Raw genomic sequence first — 18924 nt, forward strand, 5'->3', positions numbered from 1 at the left:
GCTAGGCAAGCACTCTGCCACTGAGCTATAGCCCCAGCCCTGTCAAATTTATGTGTATAGAATTTTTCATGATATTCTCTCTATTGTTTTCATTTTAAAATGCAACAATCTTAGCCAAACTTCCACTTGCAGAATGATGAAGTAGATGTACTTCTCCCTATAGCCCCTACTAAATACAACTAAAAACCCTGAGCATTTTATGTAACACACACCTAAGTCTTTGAATGGACAATAAAAGAAGGTAGAACAGCTAGAATCCTTGAGCCTTAAATAACAACACCAATGTATGTTCTCTGGGTTTTCTTTTTGTTCCCAGACTTGGTGCTAGATACAGTAGCAAAACCCAGAATCACCAACTAGCAAAGACAAACAATAAAGCTAAGAAAGCCTGCTAGAAAACTTTTAGATAATATCTGCTTATCTGCAGCCAAACACCACAGAAAAACACCTGCTAGTCAGCTTTCAGTCACTGTGACAAAGTCCCTGAGAAAATCAATTTGAAGGAGGAAAGATGTATTTTGGCTTAAGTTTCAGTCCATGCTTATGTGGTCCCATCATTTTGAGCCTTTGGCAAGGCAGAACATCATGGTAGGGAGCACAGGGTGGAGCAGAGCTGCTCACCTCATGGTAGTTAGGAAGCAGAGGATGGGAGATGGGAACTGGCTGGGGATAAAATTAACCCTTCAATGGGATGTTCCCAGTGGCCTACCTCTTCTGAGTAGGCCCCACCTCCTGAAATTTCCATCACCTACTAACAGCAACACCAGCTGAGGACCAAGACTTTGGTGAGGTTGGGGACATTTCAAATCCAAACTATTAAAACAGTCACCCCAATTGTCTCCTGAAAAGATGCAGTAGGGAGTCTAGATGGTCACCTCAACCCACCTTGCAGTAATGCTGGCACTGGATCAGGGGTTGTGTCAGAGGAAAATTATTGGAAAATCCATATTTTCACATCTTCCCAGCAATAATGACACTTTTTTCTTCCATAGTATCAGTGAAAGCCATACATAGACTGCTATAAGGCATTTTTACCAATCCCAGTAAAGGAGGTATCATTGGAGGCCTAGTGGAAGCCAGAATTCCCAGCCTCGCCCAACAGTAATAGGGATTCCCCACCCTTGGATGTTGACAGAGGCCAAATATAAACTAGAATTTCTACAGCCACCTGACAATAACAAGGCAATCTCTTCCAGCTCCACCCCTTTCTTCAGCCACAGTAGTATCATAGGAAACCAGCCAAAAATGATGTTTTAAATAAGATCCAGAGTTTCATAATACCCAAAATGTCCAGGTTCTGATAAAAAGAAAGACTCATCAAGAATACTCCAAGCCAGGCATGGTGGTACACACCTATCATTCCAGTAACTCAGTCACAAGTTTTGGGCCAATCTCAGCATTTTAGTGAGACCCTCAGCAACTTAACAAGATCCTGTCTCAAAATAAAAATAAAAAATGACTGGGAATATAGCTCAGTGGTAAAGCACCCAGTACCACATGCACAAAAACGGAATTCTCCCAAGAGGACTAGGGCTGTGGCTCAGTGCTAGAGCACTTGCCTAGCATGTATAAGACCCTGGGTTCAATCCCCAGCACTGAAAAATAAAATATTACCAAGGGATATGTTAGAAAACTACTCCTAAAGATATTTTTACAAGGGGCTACTATCTAGTTTTTAATTCATTTATTTCAAGCCTTCAGAAAATCTGTAGTGTTGTGGTATTTATGTAGTTTCTGTATTGTTAACAAATGATTCTCACATACACATTAGAAAATTTTGTAGCATAGTCTTTACCTGCCAAATATTTAGATAAATTAAAGTGATACTGAGGGATCACTTTGCATATGACATTAGAGGAGGCCTTAAATCAAGTGAAAGTAGTGGCAGTTTCTTTTTTATTGCCTCCTCAGTGGCATAACAGTGTCCTTGTGGGCCAGAGATAGTGGTGTTCTAGCCACTATGGCCTACCATGAAGAATAGATAAATAGGCCATCTTTCTGCAGAACAGATGTGGTTGTGGGTCCTTCCAACAAATGCCAGTCATCTAGAAAGTTATTATAATATTATATATTATAATATTTAGTTACATTCAAACATCTGAATTGAAATCGGCACTTACCTCATCCTGATAAAATTGTTCAGACCTCTGGGCTTTTGAGCCTTTGTTAATTTGGTCAATAGTCAGGTGGTCATTCAAAGATTTTCTCTATACCTAGTACATAGTGGCTGAAAAAAATTTACCCATGGATAATCCCGGATTTCCTCCAGCTGTAGCAATGTTATATATATTTGAAGATATTAAAGCTATGTTTTTGTTTGTTTTGTTTTGTTTTCAATGCTTGGGATTGAACTCAGGGCCTCATGATTGCTAGGCAAGCACTCTACCACTGAGCCACATCCCTAGCCCTAAGCTGTGTTTTTTAAAAACAATCAAAAAGTAATATTTTTTCACTGATCTTCATAATTACCCTCTGTTATTATAAATACAGTAATTTCTCCTTGGAAGTTTGCATTATTCACTTTTTACCCATGTATCTTCTTGCATTTGGTGTTACCATTTCAGCCTATAATGTTTTTAATTTTTTTAAATTGTAGGTAGACACAGTACCTTTATTTTTTATTTATGTGGTGCTGAGTATCGAACCCAGGGCCTCACACTTTGAGATGAGCGCTCCACCATTGAGCCACTGCCCCAGCCCATATAATGTTTTTTATTGTCAGACTTAGTCCTTAAATTCAGACCTTTAGTTTGAAATATATGTGGAAAGATGAGTGTGGTGGCATCACCATTATAATGTTCATTATTAAAAACTTTGCATTGAAATATGATATACACACAAAAATTACACAAAACATATTTGTATAACTCAATGAATTTTTACAGAGTGGACATATTCATTTTAACTGCCATCCAGATCAAAAAATAGAAAATGAGGGGCTGGGATTGTGGTTCAGTGGTAGAGCGTTTGCCTAGTGCTGGTGAGGCCCTGGGTTTGATCCTCAGTACCACATAAACAACAACAAATAAAGATTAGATTCTTTAAAAAAACGTAATAAGGGCCAATCAACAACTAGAAAAAATATTTTTAAAAAGAGAAAATGACCAATGCCCTAGAAGCTCTCCTTCTGTTCCCTGTCAGTAACTGACCTTCCTCACCCTAGGTAACAGTTGTGCCAGTTTTTGAACTTCATATGAATAGTTTTACATTATATATTCAAGACTGGATTGTTTTGTTCATTATAATACAACAGTATTCGTAGTTTGTTAATTTTCACTTCTGTGTTGTGTTAGTTAACTTTTCATTCCTATAACCAAAAGACCTGACAATAACAACTGAAAGTAGGGAAGGTTCATTTTTGGCTTATGGTTTTAGAGGTTTCTGTCCGCTGCCAGCTGGCTCTAAGGCAGAAACATCACAGCAGAAGAACATGGTTGAGGAAAGCTGCTTAACTCTTGGCAGCCAGAAGGAAGGGAGAGGGGTCAAGGCCAAGATACAGTCTCCAAAGGCATACCCCTAATAACCTATTCCCTCCAATCATATCCCCCACCTGAATGCAATTTCCATCACCTCCCAGTAGTCCATTTAATTATCAGTGGATTACTCCACTGATCAGAGCAGAGCCCTTGTGATCTAATCACTTTGCAAAAGTACCACCTCTGTACATTGCTGTATGGGGGACCAAGCCTTCAAGAACAGCTGAGACTTTGGAGAGATAATCCAGATCCAAACCATAACATGTCACATTCTTTTTTTGTTTGTTTGTTTTTTGAAAGAGAGAGAGAGAGAATTTTAATATTTATTTATTTTTTTAGTTTTTGGCGGACACAACATCTTTGTTAGTATGTGGTGCTGAGGATCGAACCCGGGCAGCACGCATGCCAGGCGAGCGCGCTACCGCTTGAGCCACATCCCCAGCCCCATGTCACATTCTGTTGTGTGAACGTGCCACAATTTATCCATTCTGTTCTCAATGGATACTTGGGTTGTTTCCTGTTTTCAGCTATAAAAAAAGCTAATGCAAACATTTTTGTTTCTTTGGTACATAGTTGTGTACATATTTGTTAAGTGCCTACAAGTGGATTTGCTAGGTCATAGAAGTGTGTGTCAAACTGTTTATACCTGATAGCTATAATATCTGCTGCCAATGTAGTTATACCAATTCATGCTCCCACCAGCAGTTTATGAGAGTTCTGTTTGTTCTACTTTCTTAACAACACTTAGTATTGTCAGTTTTGAGTCAGTCTTTTAAAGTTTAGCCATTCTGATAGATGAGTTATTGTAATTTCAATTTTTGTGATAACTAATGAGGTTGAAAGCCTTTTAAAGTTTGCTTGCCATATAGTTGTGGTGGTGCACACCTATAATCCCAGAGACTCAGGGGGCTGAGTCAGAAGGATCACAAGTTTGTGAGTCCTGCTGGGCAACTTAGTGAAGCCCTAAGCAACTTAGTAAGACCCTGTCTCAATTTTTTTTAATTAAAAATGGTTGGGATGTGCTCAGTGGTTAAATACCCCTGGGTTCTGGATTCAGTCCCTGGTGTGATAACAAAAAGTTTGTTTGCCGTATAGATAAACCTTTTTTTTTTTTTTTTTAAGGACACAATATCTTTATTTTATTTATTTTTTTATGTGGTGCTGAGGATTGAACCCAGTGTTTCACGTATGTGAGGCAAGTGCTCAAACACTGAGTTACAACCCCAGCCCCTGGATAGCCTTATTTTTAAAGTGTCTAAAGTCTTTTGTCTGGATTTTAATTGGATTGTCTTGGTTTTGTTTTAGTTTTTTAACATTTTATTTTATTTATTTATTTTTATGTGGTCCTGAGGATTGAACCCAAATGCTTCACACATGCCAGACAAATGTTCTACCACTGAGCCACAACCCCAGTCCCAGATTGTCTTATTTTTTTTCTAATTGATTTGCAAGTGTTTACATACATTGTAGATATAAGTCCTCTTTTGTCTATGTAATTATAAATATTGTCTGTTCCATGAATTGCCTTTTCCCCTTCTTAATTATGTCTTTTGATAACCAGAAGAAGTTTATTTTTTTAATCTCTTCTTTTTGGGGGGGTACCAGGGATTTGAATTTAGGGGCACTCAACCACTGAGTCACATCCCAAGTCCTGTTTTGTATTTTATTTAGAGACGGGGTCTCACTGAGTTGCATAGTGCCTCACTAAGTTGCTGAGGCTGGCTTTGAACTGGAGATCCTCCTGCCTTAGCCTCCAGAGCCATTGAGATTACAGGTGTGTGCCACCATGCCAGCTCAGTCTCTTCTTTTATGGTTAATGGCATTTGCGTTTTATTTAAAATATTTTTGCCTACCCCAAGGTCATAAATATATTCACCTTTGATTTTTTTCCAGGAACTTCATAAACACATTAGTTTAATTCAAAACCATTTATAGTCTACCTTTCCCATGTACAACTCGAGACAATTTAAACAAATCATTAGCTATGAATAGTCTTCTTTTTAGAAAAAGGCAAATCTTGAAACAAATTTGGATATTATTACTTTGTAAGCTATGTACCAAAGAAGCTCTGCATATTTAATCTCATAGTTTCTGGAGAATTCATGTGTGTCTTGTCCTTTTCAGTTGTGTTCATTTCAGTTAGAAACAGACCTTTGATAGCAGTTTCAAATCTTTAGCTTTAGTCAATATTTGAGATTTCTTCATTTGTTCCCAAATGTTTGTTGCCTTTAGCTTTAAAAAAACTTTATATTGTAGTAAAATTAAAATATACAAATGTGTATAATTATTTACACCATTCAAGATAACATTAATTGGAATAATAGGCTTTTGGAAGAATGTTTCAAAGGAAATATCAACTCAATATTTATAGGGTGGACTATGCATATATATATTTATATGTATTCTTAGGATTATGTTTATGTTTATGTTTATGTTTATGAATCCTTCTACATATAAATGACTCCAGAGTAGAACTAGGTTCAGAAGCCTTCCAAAGAAATAATTTTCGTTATTTTATGATGACATCTATGCCTATTTCTGGGGGATTTTTGTTTGTTTGTTTTAAGATAACCCACCCTGTTCTTTAAAATTACCAGGGATTGCTGGGTGCAGTGGTGCAGGCCTGTAATCCCACCAACTCGGGAAACTGAGGCTGGAGGATCAAGAGTTTGACTAGCCTCAGCAATGTGGCAAGACCCTGTCTCAAAATAATTTTTTTTAAAAAGGGCTAGGCATTGTTATACAGAATACATATATGATGTTGTGATGAGAAAAAGAAAAAAAAGGTGTGTCACATTAAATTGGATAGAGAAAAAGGATAGGCGAGGAGGGGAGGAGTAGGGGGGATAGGAAGGGCAGCAGAATAAAATAGACATTATGATTGATGTATGTACATTCCATGTATGGATTATATGTCAAAATACACTCTGCTGTTATGTATGACTAAAAAAATTAAAATAAATCGTATGGTTAAAAAAAAACCCTAAAAGATTGCCCAGTATGCTCATTTCTTTATACAATGCTTCCTCTCTGTGTGCTCCTGAACCATAATGTTCACATGTACAAAGTTTAAATCAAAATCACCACTGCTAAAGCATATTTATAATTTCAGAAAAAATTCAATTTGTGTAATTCAAACTATTGAAGGGCTCTGTATAAATAAATAAATAGTAAAGATTACAAAAAAAGGGGGCTAGGGACATAGAGTGCTCCTGGGTTCAATCCCTAGTACCAGAAAAAAAAAGTTGCCAGGAATTTAATAATCCATATTTCCTCCTGGTTATATTTTCTAATGCCTCACATGGTATTTAAACCATCAATTATAGAATAAGTTGATGACACAAAAAAAAATTTCCATTTTTCCCTTGTTTGGTTTCCTTTGGCTTTTGAGTGTCAAGAAGGGTAAGAGGAAGTATGTGTTTGCTCAGGCCTGCAAGTTGATGTAAGAGTAGGAATTTTTCATTCTATTATGTTACCCTAGCTCAGACTTATGGTTGCTGTTTATGGTTGTGAAATGCTTTCAGTTTTTGTAATTCCATAGCCTCTTGATTTAACTCATTTGTGTAGTGAAAATAATAAGTATAATAATTACTGACATTATTGAACACTAAGTTTTTACTATACACTATGCCAAACACTTTATTTCATATAATTATAATAACCAATACAAGTTTGGTATTTATTATTATTTTTATCATAATTTATCATTGTTATCCCTACATATTAGCTAAGAAAACTGAGCCTTATGCAAATTAATTGCCCAAGATCACCATACAAGTGAATGGCAGAAAAATAGGCCCATGAGAATCTAAAGTCCATGCTCTGTACCACCATCCATTATTGTTTCCGTGGTAGAAAATCATGAATTTGACTGAACTGTATCTTTGGTTGGGGATCTAGCTGTGCCTTTGTGCAGATATCACCGTCTCTCAGTTTTCCCCTTTTAATTACATTTGGTGACTACTGTACCAAGAACACACAATAATGCAACAACATTTTATTAGAATGAATGCTTGTCAGGTCCCAGGATCCATGAGGATGAATGATGCTTATCAATTTTGAATTCTTGAATTAGGTTCAAATCCTATATTTCTAGAAATGAGGGTTTAAACTTCTTATTTGTGTCATTAATATCATTAAAGTATCAGTGTTTCACAGCAGATGACAAAACTCAATTTGCAGAACCATTTGCTTCCTAGAAAGGAATCTACTCTATCTCTCAGAGGGCAAAGCAGGGAATGGAAGGAAAGGGAGAGCACTGTCATGGCCTAAGTATTATTGTACACATCCAGTCAGTGCCTGGAACCTGTCATCTATTGATCAACCAATGTCTTCCTCTTGCTTTTCTAGGGTTATATCTGAGAAAGCAAAAGAGGTTCTCTTTGTTCGACCCCGAAAGTACATCCGTTGCTCCAGCCCAGAGACTACAGAGCCTGGCTACATCAACATTCTGGAGTTGGCAGCATCTACATGCCGCTATGACCTAGATGACATGGACATCTTCTGGCTTCAGGAACTCAATGAAGACCTCGTAGAAATGGGTAAGTTATTTTCTCATAAGTAATTGTTCTTTGACTCAACTCATGAGTTTTTTTAAGTTGTTAGAACCCTTTAACTTGGTTTCATCTTGTTCCCTTTCTTTTCTGGCCTTTTTTTTTTTCTTTGATCTTACTTTATGAGGTATGTCTTCAAATGCATAAATGTATTGAAACAGCAATGACATTTAAATCTGACCTTTTCTTTCCTCATTCAAGGTAAATAACACAGGTCAAGGATGGCACATAGGTTTAGAGATTGTTTCCCAGTGCCGAGTGTGACTGTGGTCATGGCTGATCAGACTTTGGTTAAGAAGGATTCTGAGCTCCTGCGTTGGCCCTGGAAAGTACTCTGATCGGTGAGCAGGGTCAGGTATAAAGTTACATGTGCCAGGTGTTTGAGAGAATTTCCAACTTTAGCATTGAGCACCACCATTACAACTGATAGATTGCTATGAACAGTACCCCTTAGTGCTAGGCTTATAATTTTGCTGCCCAAAAGAAAAATGGCAGATCTAGGGAGAAACATCCTCCAAGCAGCTCTTAGTTTCCTCCATTGAGTTCTGGAGTTACCATACAATTTTTTATAAATGAAATAAACATTTTACTATATTTATTAAAGCAAACAAAAACTTGGAAAGAAGCATAACAATAATTTGAAAGTAAATGTTACCAGACAGTACCATATAATCAGTGCTGGGAAATGCTAGGCTGAAATGAGACTCACTTCACACTTAAACCTTTTGTTCACCTGTTTCAGTCTAAGCAGAATGTAGGTCAAGTTTTCCTGTGGAACTGTAGGTGATTTTTAAGTTTCCATATGAGATATGATAAGAATGCATTTGATTTCATTTTTGTTTGAATCACATTTGTTTATTGTCAATTTGAGGATAAATGGTTTTTCTTCCTCCTCTCTTTTTTTCTTTCTTTTAGGCTGGTATTTAAATGCAAGTGAAAAAAATAAAATTATATTAAATCCAGTTTGGCATGGTGATAGTAGTTATTCTTCCAGTAACCAATTCTCATTCCTTGCATTTTTAAACTTGTTGATTTATATCTTCTCTTACTCTCCCCTGCAAGAGGAGAGGGGCTGGTCAATTCAGGGCGGTAACCACAAAGGGAAGGGAATAAAAGACTGACAGATGGAACATCAGAGTATGAGGACATAATCAAGTAGACTGATGGCTCAGTGCATGGTGTTACATGTAAAACATGTAGCATCGTAGATAATGCAATCACTTAGTGCTGCCTATGAAACCACCTATGACAAGGACCCTTTGATACTTTTATAACTAATTCATTTTAAATAAACTTTTTATTTTTGAATAGTTTGATTTTCAGAAAATCAGTGTAGAAAGTTCCGATGTACACCTCACACAATTTCAGTTCCCTAATGTTAGCATCTTACTTTGCCATGGTACATTTGTCAAAACTAAGAAATCAACATAGGCATATTACTGTATAATCCCATAGACTTTATTGGGATTTCACAGGTTTTTTTTTTCCTACTCCTGGCCATTTTCTGTTCCCGATCCCATTCAGGATACTACATTGCATTTAGGCTTAGAATAGTTCTGAAATAGGACTTGCCTTATCTCAAGTTTTCCTTTAGGGTGAATGACATTGTAATGACACTTCTAGGAGCTTAAAATAAACTTTATAGAAACAATTTTAAATTAAGTATTTGAGGGCTTAGATTAAGGAAGTTTTAGGCAACTGGGAATTGTGGAACACACCTATAATCCCAGTGACTCAGGAGATTGACACAGGAAGATTGGAAGTTCAAGGACAACCTCAGCAATTTAGCAAGACCTTGTCTCAAAATAAAAAATTAAAAATGGCTGGAGATGTAGCTCAGTGGTAAAGCACCTCCAAGTTTAATGCCCAGTACCAAAAAAGAAAGAAAGGAAAAAAAGAAATTTTATAAATTCAGTGCTCACTATATACTGGCACCCCACACTATGCAATGTATGAATATTATTTTATCCTCAACAAATCAGTGAATTTGTTATTTTATCCTTACTTTGTAGATAAGAACACTAAGCCCTAAAGAGAATAAATGACTTGTCAAAGTTTACATAGCTAATATTAAGTAAAGTTGGAATCCAAGTTCTCTTAATCAGATTATTATTTATACATATATTACATATATAAATATGTATATGTATATATATATAGACATGTATACATATGTGTATATATAGAGAGAGAGACTTGGCTGGAAAAATGAAACATAAGGCCTGGGTAATTTTTTGTTTTAAATGAAGCTACATTAAAAGTAGTTTGTAAGGAATTCCAAAGATCTTTAGAATGTCTTACATTACAAATGAAGTAGAATTCTTGAATATTTTGTCTTGGATCATTTTGAGAATTACTCCTGAGTTTACAAGCTGTTAGAATAAATATATATGTGCTCTCACAAAATCATTAGTCCTTCTAAGAAGAAAAATGTTTAGTTGTTACCAACATCTGCCATATGAATCCTTTAGTTAAATGTGGAAGGCTAAGAGAAAATAAAAGTATAGAAGAAAAATGGAATAAAGAAACAAAAAGGTAAATTTAGAATTGCAGTCAGACCTTTATGAATGCTAATAGGTTTATATTAGTTTGCTATTGAAAGTGGTATTGAGTTTTATAAAAGTCAGGCTTCGAAAACAAAATAGTTTATATGTTTAATCATGTACACATAGTATCTATACCTTCCTTTTATGGCTTAAAATTGAAAACTTCCTTATATGACCATTAGATAAGCTTATTGAAGCTAGGTTGCTAAGAACTATTTATGTCCGAATTGTCATGTGATTTAGTTATTGTATTACACTACAAATTAAAGTGTTCAAAATTACCAAGCTTGGGAATAAGAGAAAATAGAGATTTAGGAGGAGACTAACTAGGATTTAAACAAAAAAAATCAAAGAACCCGTAAACTTCTAAGAAATATGGTAAAATGTATTACTCCTTTCATGCGTCAAACACTAATATGTATTTATAGGTAAATGTTAGAATCGCTCGAGAAAAAGATTCTTTAAATTTGGAGTTTTTTTAGAACAGGGAAAAAAACATTGTTTTCTCCTCTAGAATCCTACTCACCCTTGCACTGGGCTCACGGTAGCTTATTTGGGAATGACAGCTGACTGACAGGTTGATTGATTGTTTGTATTTCTGTGCAGGTTATGGGCCAGTTGATGAGACCCTTATGGAAAAGACAGTAGAAGTCCTGGAACGCCATTGCCATGAAAATATGAACCATGCTATTGAGACAGAGGAAGGGCTAGGCATAGAGTATGATGAAGATGTGATCTGTGATGTGTGCCGGTCTCCAGACAGTGAAGAAGGGAATGATATGGTATTCTGTGATAAGTGTAACATCTGTGTGCATCAGGTTAGTGAGAGTGGAAACTGCCACCTTCCCACAGTCAGCCTTTCTAAAACTTAGTAATGATCTCAAACACCCCCATATCTGGGTAGCACCTTGCATTTAAGAGTGAAAATAAGACTTTGGCCTGACTGTTCTTCAGTATTTCTTCCATAACAATACTTCTTGTGATACCTGAGATGTCTAAATTATCAAGCTTACCCCAGGAAGCTAAATCCAGGTCTTTTATTATGTTACTTCATGCTCAGACCATTGGAATTGCCTTATTCATTTCCCGCAGGGGGTTCCCATGTTGGCTGCCTGGGAGTCTCTCTCTCCTACAACATCACCAGGTTACACCCATGGTCAGTAACCTGAGTGAGTTTATACTTCTTATAGGTGGAATGCTGGACTCCTCATCCTAGTACCCAAGGCCCTCCCTATCCCCAAATGTACTACTCCCGGGAAGCTAGGTCCACCTTACTTTTAGAGATCACAGAATTTTAGGATTCTGAAGGGCTATTTAACTTTTTAACTTTACATTCAATATCAGGAGAGGTTAAGTGACTTTACCTAAGCTATTTTTTGGTCATTCATTCTACCACACTGACCTCTTAATTAATGATTATCAACACTCCTTTCAGGGGCTGGGTTTGTGGCTCAGCGGTAGAGCGCTTGCCTAGTACATGTGAGGCCCTGGGTTCGATCCTGAGCACCACATACAAATAAATAAATAAAATAAAGATATTGTGTCCAACTACAACTAAAAAATATATTTTTAAAAAAAACACTCCTTGGGCTGGGGATGTGGCTCAAGCGGTAGCTCGCTCGCCTGGCATGCGTGCGGCCTGGGTTCAATCCTCAGCACCACATACAAATAAAGATGTTGTGTCCGCTGAAAACTGAAAAATAAATATTAAAAATTTTCTCTCTCTCTCTCTCTCTCTCTCTTTAAAAAAAAATACACTCCTTTCAGCTCTGTCCTTTCTCCTGCCTCCACAAGCTCAGTGCTCCAGCAAAATAAGGCTACTCAAAGTACAATGATGAATATTGCTGGCACTGTCCTGTCTCCATGTTTCAGTCATGTCACAATTTAAAAATGTCTTCTCCCATCTCCAGCTATCAAAAATCTACATATCTCCCAAAATGTAATTCATCTAGCAAACACTGTAAGTGCTCAGCACCATCCATGTGCCAGGACTGGGCTGTGTGCAGAGGACACAGTCAGTGATAAAGAGGCAGATATGCTCTCTACTCCCAAGAATATCATAGTCTGGTGTAAGAACTACAAGGAAACAGCCAATTTAGCATAGTATTCCAAGTGTTTTTAAAGATATAAGTCCATGCTACTGTGAAAATGCAAAGTGGGGATAGGAGTCAAGGACAACTTGAGGGTGGCATTCATGCTGAATTATAATGGCCAAAAGGAGATGTCAGGTAAACCAGCAAGGAAGAGAGGAGAGCATATAACAGGTAGTGAGAGTAAGCAAAGTGTATTGGAGACAGTTCTGAGTACATCAGAACTACAGAGTGGAGTAGAGAAGGCCTGGAGACAGAGGGAAGAGAAGGAGACACATGTGAAGGACCTTGTGACAAATTGAGGAATTATTTATTGTTTTTTCCTGTCAACTCTGAAGGAAATGATTTTCATTTTGAAGAGATCATTCTAGCTAAAATAACTAAAATGATTAGACCAAGTAACATAAGAGATAGAGAGCAAACAGGGCTTAAGACTTTGTTGTTGCCAGGTGTGATGATCTATGCCTATGATCCCAGCAATTCTGGAGGCTGAAGCAGGAGGATCACAAGTTCAAGGCCATCCTCAGCAACTTAACAAGACCCTATCTCAAAATAGAAAGGGCTGGAGATGTAGCTCAGTGGTAAAGAACCCCCCTAGGTTCAATCCCCAATATCAAAAAAAGACTTTGTTTTAATTCTGTGGGCCACCAAACATAACCCTCTGTATGTAAAATATATTCTGAATTTTCAATGACTAATTTAGTCTGTTTTCATTTACCTGTAACCTCTAAAATAGTGAATTTTGAAATTTTATCTTCATTCCCCTAATGATTGGCATTTATGCAATATTTTCAGTGAGAAAAAATTATAATTTAACTCTGATCTTAATGTATCACTGTCCCTTCTCTGCAATTCCAAAATTAGAAAGCTCTGAAAAGTGCACTTTTTGCTGAAGTTGTGCTCTAAAACAGATTTGGGGACAATACCAGAATTCACCCAGTATGAGGCCATTTACAGTCTTTATTTATTTTGTGCAAATAATCATATACTTTGTTAGAGATACATTAACATATTCAATTATACAGTGGTGCTCACATCTCTCTTCACATAGAGATGACAATAGCAGCTGGCCAGGCCTTGCAGAATATAAACTGATAATATAAACTGATATGTACTAAAGCTGGGAATTTTCCAGACATGGTAGTGCATTCCCATAATCCCAGTGGCTCCAGAGGCTGACAGGAGGATTGCAAGTTTGAGGCTAGCCTTGGCAATTTAGTGAGGCCCTAAGCAATTTAGTGAGACCCTGTCTCAAAATTAAAAATAAAAAGGTCTAGAGATGTGATTCAGTGGTTAAGCACCCCTGGGTTGTATCTCTGGTACCAAAAAAAGGGGGGGGGATGCTGGGAATTTGGAATATATTTAAAGCTTCATATAAAAAGAGATTCTTCCAGAGTACATTCACTTGGATCCAAAAGAGCTGCTTATGTTAGAGCTCCCTCTGTTGGCCAAAAAATGATTTAAAATGATTTGGAAAGTTCGGTATACTCCTTAACAGAATGGAAACACATTGACATCTGAATTTATTAAACATAATTTTTCTTCTTTACTTTGTGTCCAGTATTTTTCCTCAGTGACAAAAATATACTCATGGTCAGTACCTTAAAATGTGTATCAGTATAACATTTTTTTCTATAGAAAAATGTGAAAATTGACCATTCCAAATCCCTGTGTGTGTACCCATTTTCTGCTTCTTAGCCAAAATGTAGAACACTCATATTAATATCAGTTAATTTGCCTAATGTGCATGCTCTTAAGGTTTTTATATCTGTCGTGAATATAATAACTTGACACTGAGTTTATTGACCCCTGAAATTTTATGTAAAATGTAATGAATGTTATTTCTCAAACTTCACAAGCTTATTCATTTTATGGTCCATAACGGGTTAAGAATCAGTGCTATGAAATGCAAGCTTTTATAATCTTATGGCCGTAAATAATTGTACAAAGGGCTCATTCTGCCCAATAGAAGATTGGCAAAAGAAAGGGCATTCTTAGAAGCAGCCACTAGCTTCTCTTCTGCCATTCTGAAAGAGGCTCTATTTTAGATAAGAAGCTTGCTTTCATTTCCTGGCAAACATTCTGTTCCTCAGTTTAGAGCAGAGCTTCAGAGGTTAAGAACCTTATAAAAATGATGCCCCAATGTCATGAGAACAGCCTATTTGGAGTCCAGCTTGAGTTCTTGAGCTAAGTTAATTCATTCTACCAAACCACCTACTTGAGCTCAGCTTGGGTGCATTAAAGGTAAATGATGATGAAAACAACCCCCAGTGACCTTAATGTCTCACCAAGGAGACAGAGCATGACAACAAAAAATGAAGAAAAAGAATACATGATGCTTGCTATATACTTGTTGAGGGAAGTTTCATGGAGTAGAGAATGAGCGTAAGGCAGTGGAACAAACAAAAGGGGCTACCATGACCTGAGCAGGGTTTTTGGAGGGACCTAGAGTCCGAGGCAAAAGATCTGACTGTGCAAAGAGGGGTTGACTGTATAAAGCATGGAACTGCCTAGACAGACACATGGACATAAGAATTAGAATGACTGAAAATGTAAGAGGCCTTCCTGTCTAAGTCAGGGATACTATGTTTGGATGTGGTGGGATATGGGAACAAAAAGTGAGGTGTTGACTAGCCACAAGCTTTAGGTCAAGGGCCAGCAAATTTTTCTTTTTTTTTTTATTGTTGGTTGTTCAAAACATTACATAGTTCTTGACATATCATATTTCACATTTTGATTCAAGGGAGGGAAAGCATGCAAATTTTTCTTTAAAGGATCAGATAGTAATTATTTTAGACTTTGCCAATCACATAGTCTCTACTCCATAGTGTTCTTTTTCTTCTTCTTACAACCCTGTCAAAATGTGGGAAAAAAAACTCTTAGCTTGTTGGCCTTACAAAACACACTTCAGATAGTAGCCAACTTCTCATATAAGTAAGGGGCAGGTAAGAGCAGAAGAAATCCTAGGAGGTTTGCCTCTGTGCATGAAATATTTGTTTTAACAGAAAGCATTTGGGAGCCAAATAGCAGAAGGGTTGAATGTATGAACACAAGAGAAGAAAATTTAGAAGTAAATCAATCCAGGCATGGTGTGATGAGAACTTGGATAGAGTAGTAGTGTGGTGGTGGTGGTGTGGAGAGGAAGGAAGGGCAGAATCTCTAGGCTACTCTGTAGGGAGGAATAAGAAGCATCAAATCCAATCCATGAAGGCAAGTGGGTAACACAACTCCAGGAATTTGGGGAAGCACAACAGGATATAGAAAGAAAGAGTTTGGGAAAGGAGCAGGTTTAGGGGTGAGTGAAGATATGATGGTAAATTTATAACTTGAATCTGACCTGAAGCTGCAACTCCTGGGGCCTAAAGAGATTTTGAAGCTACCATATTGAAAAGGACAATGATGAATACCAAGCCACATGGAGAACCAGGTGTCCCCTAGGTTTAGTTTCAAATAGTGAGTAAAGCAGTAAGAAGGAAAAGATGAATGATTCTGGAGATTGGAAAATATTCTAGATTTCTTTTTCTCTAACTAATCTTCTACCATACCAGTTATTCATTTATTTATTTTTCTGAATTCATTCCATAAATGATTTGAAGCAGCTTCTAGAACTTATAATAGATGATTTTGATTACTGTAATATTCTATACAAAATTCATTCACAAGTCCCATTTTTTTCATTGCTGAATAATAAATCACTACATATTTAGCAAGTACACAACATACATTTATTTATCACAGTGCCCATGGGTCAGGAATCTGTACACAGCTTAAGCAGGTCCTCTGCTCAGAGTTGCAAGGGTGTAGTCAAGGTCTCAGCCGGACTGAGCTCTTATCTGGAGGCTCTATTAGGGGCAAATTCGTTTCCAAATTCAGGCAAGCTGTTGGCAGAATTCGTTTCTTTGTATGATTTAAGGCCTTAACTTTTCACTAGCTGTCAACAGGCGGCCATTCTCAGATCCTTGAGGTTTCTGGTAGGTCCTAAAGGACACCTGCGGTCCCTTTCCACATGTACTTACCCAACATGGCTTTTTAATTCTTAAAAAAATACAAGTCCTATTTTTTGAACCCATGCAGATTACTATGATTTGCTGAGTGCTTTTTATATACCAGACACTATTAGATTCTTGATTAACATTAGTTTATTTACTCTTCAGAAGTTTATTTCCTAACAGTTTTTTTCTTGATCACAATGGTGCATGATATGTAGAATATATTCAATAAGTATTTGGCTAATCAAAATACATAAACACTGAAGAAGCTTTAGAAAACAGAGGCAAAAAATCTATATTCCCAACCCTCAGATAACAGATTGGTCTAACCTTTGGGAGTATATTCTCCAAGTCTTGTTCTATCATCCTTAAATTCAGTTCTCTTGGTCAGACATACTGATCTTATTTCAGATACTGGAATTTGCCTTTTTGAGTGTTTTTAAATCTCTCAGTCCTGGATTTAAACTTATTTGGCTTTATTTGACTTTCTCCCAAAAGCAGAGGGTATACTTAACTTTCTCCCAAAAGCAGAGGGTAGGGGCTGGGGATATGGCTCAAGCGGTAGCGCGCTTGCCTGGCATGCGTGCGGCCCGGGTTCGATCCTCAGCACCACGTAGAAACAAAGGTGTTGTGTCTGCCGAAAACTAAAAAATAAATATTAAAAAAAATTTTTTAAAAATCTTTAAAAAAAAGCAGAGGGTATACTTGACTGTGTAGTAAAATAGACATGGACCTGGTACAAAGATGCTAACCATTCTTCCCTCTCCTCCTCATGCCTCCAGGCCTGCTATGGCATCCTCAAGGTCCCAGAAGGCAGCTGGCTGTGTCGCTCCTGTGTCCTGGGCATTCATCCACAGTGTCTTCTATGTCCAAAGAAAGGTGGAGCCATGAAGACCACCAGAACAGGGACTAAATGGGCTCATGTCAGCTGTGCCCTGTGGATTCCAGAGGTGAGAAATTATCTAACACTGAAGCCATTTTCTTCAGGGTACCCCACATCCAGCCCGCTCCCACAGCATTTAGACTGACACAGGTTTACAGTGGAGAGCTTCATATTTGCCGATGTTTCTGAAGTAATAATGCTTCCACTATGTGGGATTCTTCTTGGTTACGGGTGTGTTCTGTCACGGAGCTACATCCCCAGCCCTATCTATTTTTTTATTTATTTGTTTGTTTGTTTGTTTGTTTGTTTTGGCACCAGGGATTGAAGCCAGGGGCACTTAACCACTGAGCCACATCCTCAGCCCATTAATTACTTTTTATTTTGAGGCAGGGTCTTGTTGCTTAAGGCCTTGTTAAGTTGCTGAGGCTGGCTTTGAACTTGCAATCCTCCTGCCTCAGCCTCCTGAGCTACTGAGATTATACATGTGCACCAACATGCTTGGCTTTATTTTTTATTTTGAGATGAGGTCTTGTTAAGTTGCCAAAGTTGGCCTCAAACTTGTGATCCTCCTGCCAAGTTGCTGGGATTATAGGCATGTGCCATAGCACTACACTGCTTTTTTTTTTTTTTTTTTTTTTTTTTGTACCAGGGATTGAACTCAGGATCACTCGACCACTGAACCACTCCCCCAGCCCTATTTTGTATTATTTAGAGACAGGGTCTCACTGAGTTGCTTAGGGCCTCACCATTGCTGAGGCTGGCTTTGAACTCACGATCCTCCTGCCTCAGCCTCCTAAGCTACTGGTATTACAGGTGTGTGCTACCACATCTGGCTAAATACCTTTAAAAAAAAAAAGCTGTTTGGACATCTCACTCACACTCTCTCGCCCCAACCCCTATGTAAGCCAGAACATGTGTTAAGCAGATTAACTGCATTACAAGAGACTATGGAATTCAGTTAATGGGAAACTGATGATATTGTTATTAGTATTTGATTCTCCTTTAAAATTTCTCTGGATTTAATTTTGTTATTATTGGTTCCAGAAAAGTTACTATCTAATAATCAAGCCCACAGAATTAAACTAAAAGTCCTAGATACATAATTTTGTATTCTTATAGCTATACACATATTTTTAAATATTTTTTAGTTGTAGATGGACACAATACCTTTATTTATTTATCTTTATGTGGTGCTGAGGATCAAACCCAGGCCCTCACACATGCTAGGCAAACACTGTATCACTGATCCACAACCCCAGCCCACACTTTTTAAAAAATATTTAATTTTAAGAAGTAGTTAGACACAGTACCTTTATTTTGTTTGTTTATTTTTATGTGGTGCTAAGGATCTAACCCAGGGCCTCGCATGTGCCAGATGAGTGCTCTA

General features: G+C 37.4%; 1 protein-coding gene across 9 annotated transcripts in view; it reads left to right on the plus strand.

The window, feature by feature from the left end:
• JADE3 (jade family PHD finger 3) overlaps nt 1-18924 on the plus strand; it is a 133781-nt gene that overhangs the window by 88260 nt on the left and 26597 nt on the right. For all 9 annotated transcript variants that reach the window (XM_081276924.1, XM_081276923.1, XM_081276926.1 and 6 more), the window contains 3 exons: nt 7827-8017; nt 11182-11393; nt 17437-17604. In XM_081276924.1, coding sequence (XP_081133050.1) covers nt 7827-8017; nt 11182-11393; nt 17437-17604 — 571 coding nt within the window. The remainder of the gene's footprint in view (nt 1-7826; nt 8018-11181; nt 11394-17436; nt 17605-18924) is intronic.

This window comes from Spermophilus citellus (assembly GCF_964194105.1).
Source record: "Spermophilus citellus genome assembly, chromosome: X".
Taxonomy (NCBI): Eukaryota; Metazoa; Chordata; class Mammalia; order Rodentia; family Sciuridae; genus Spermophilus; species Spermophilus citellus.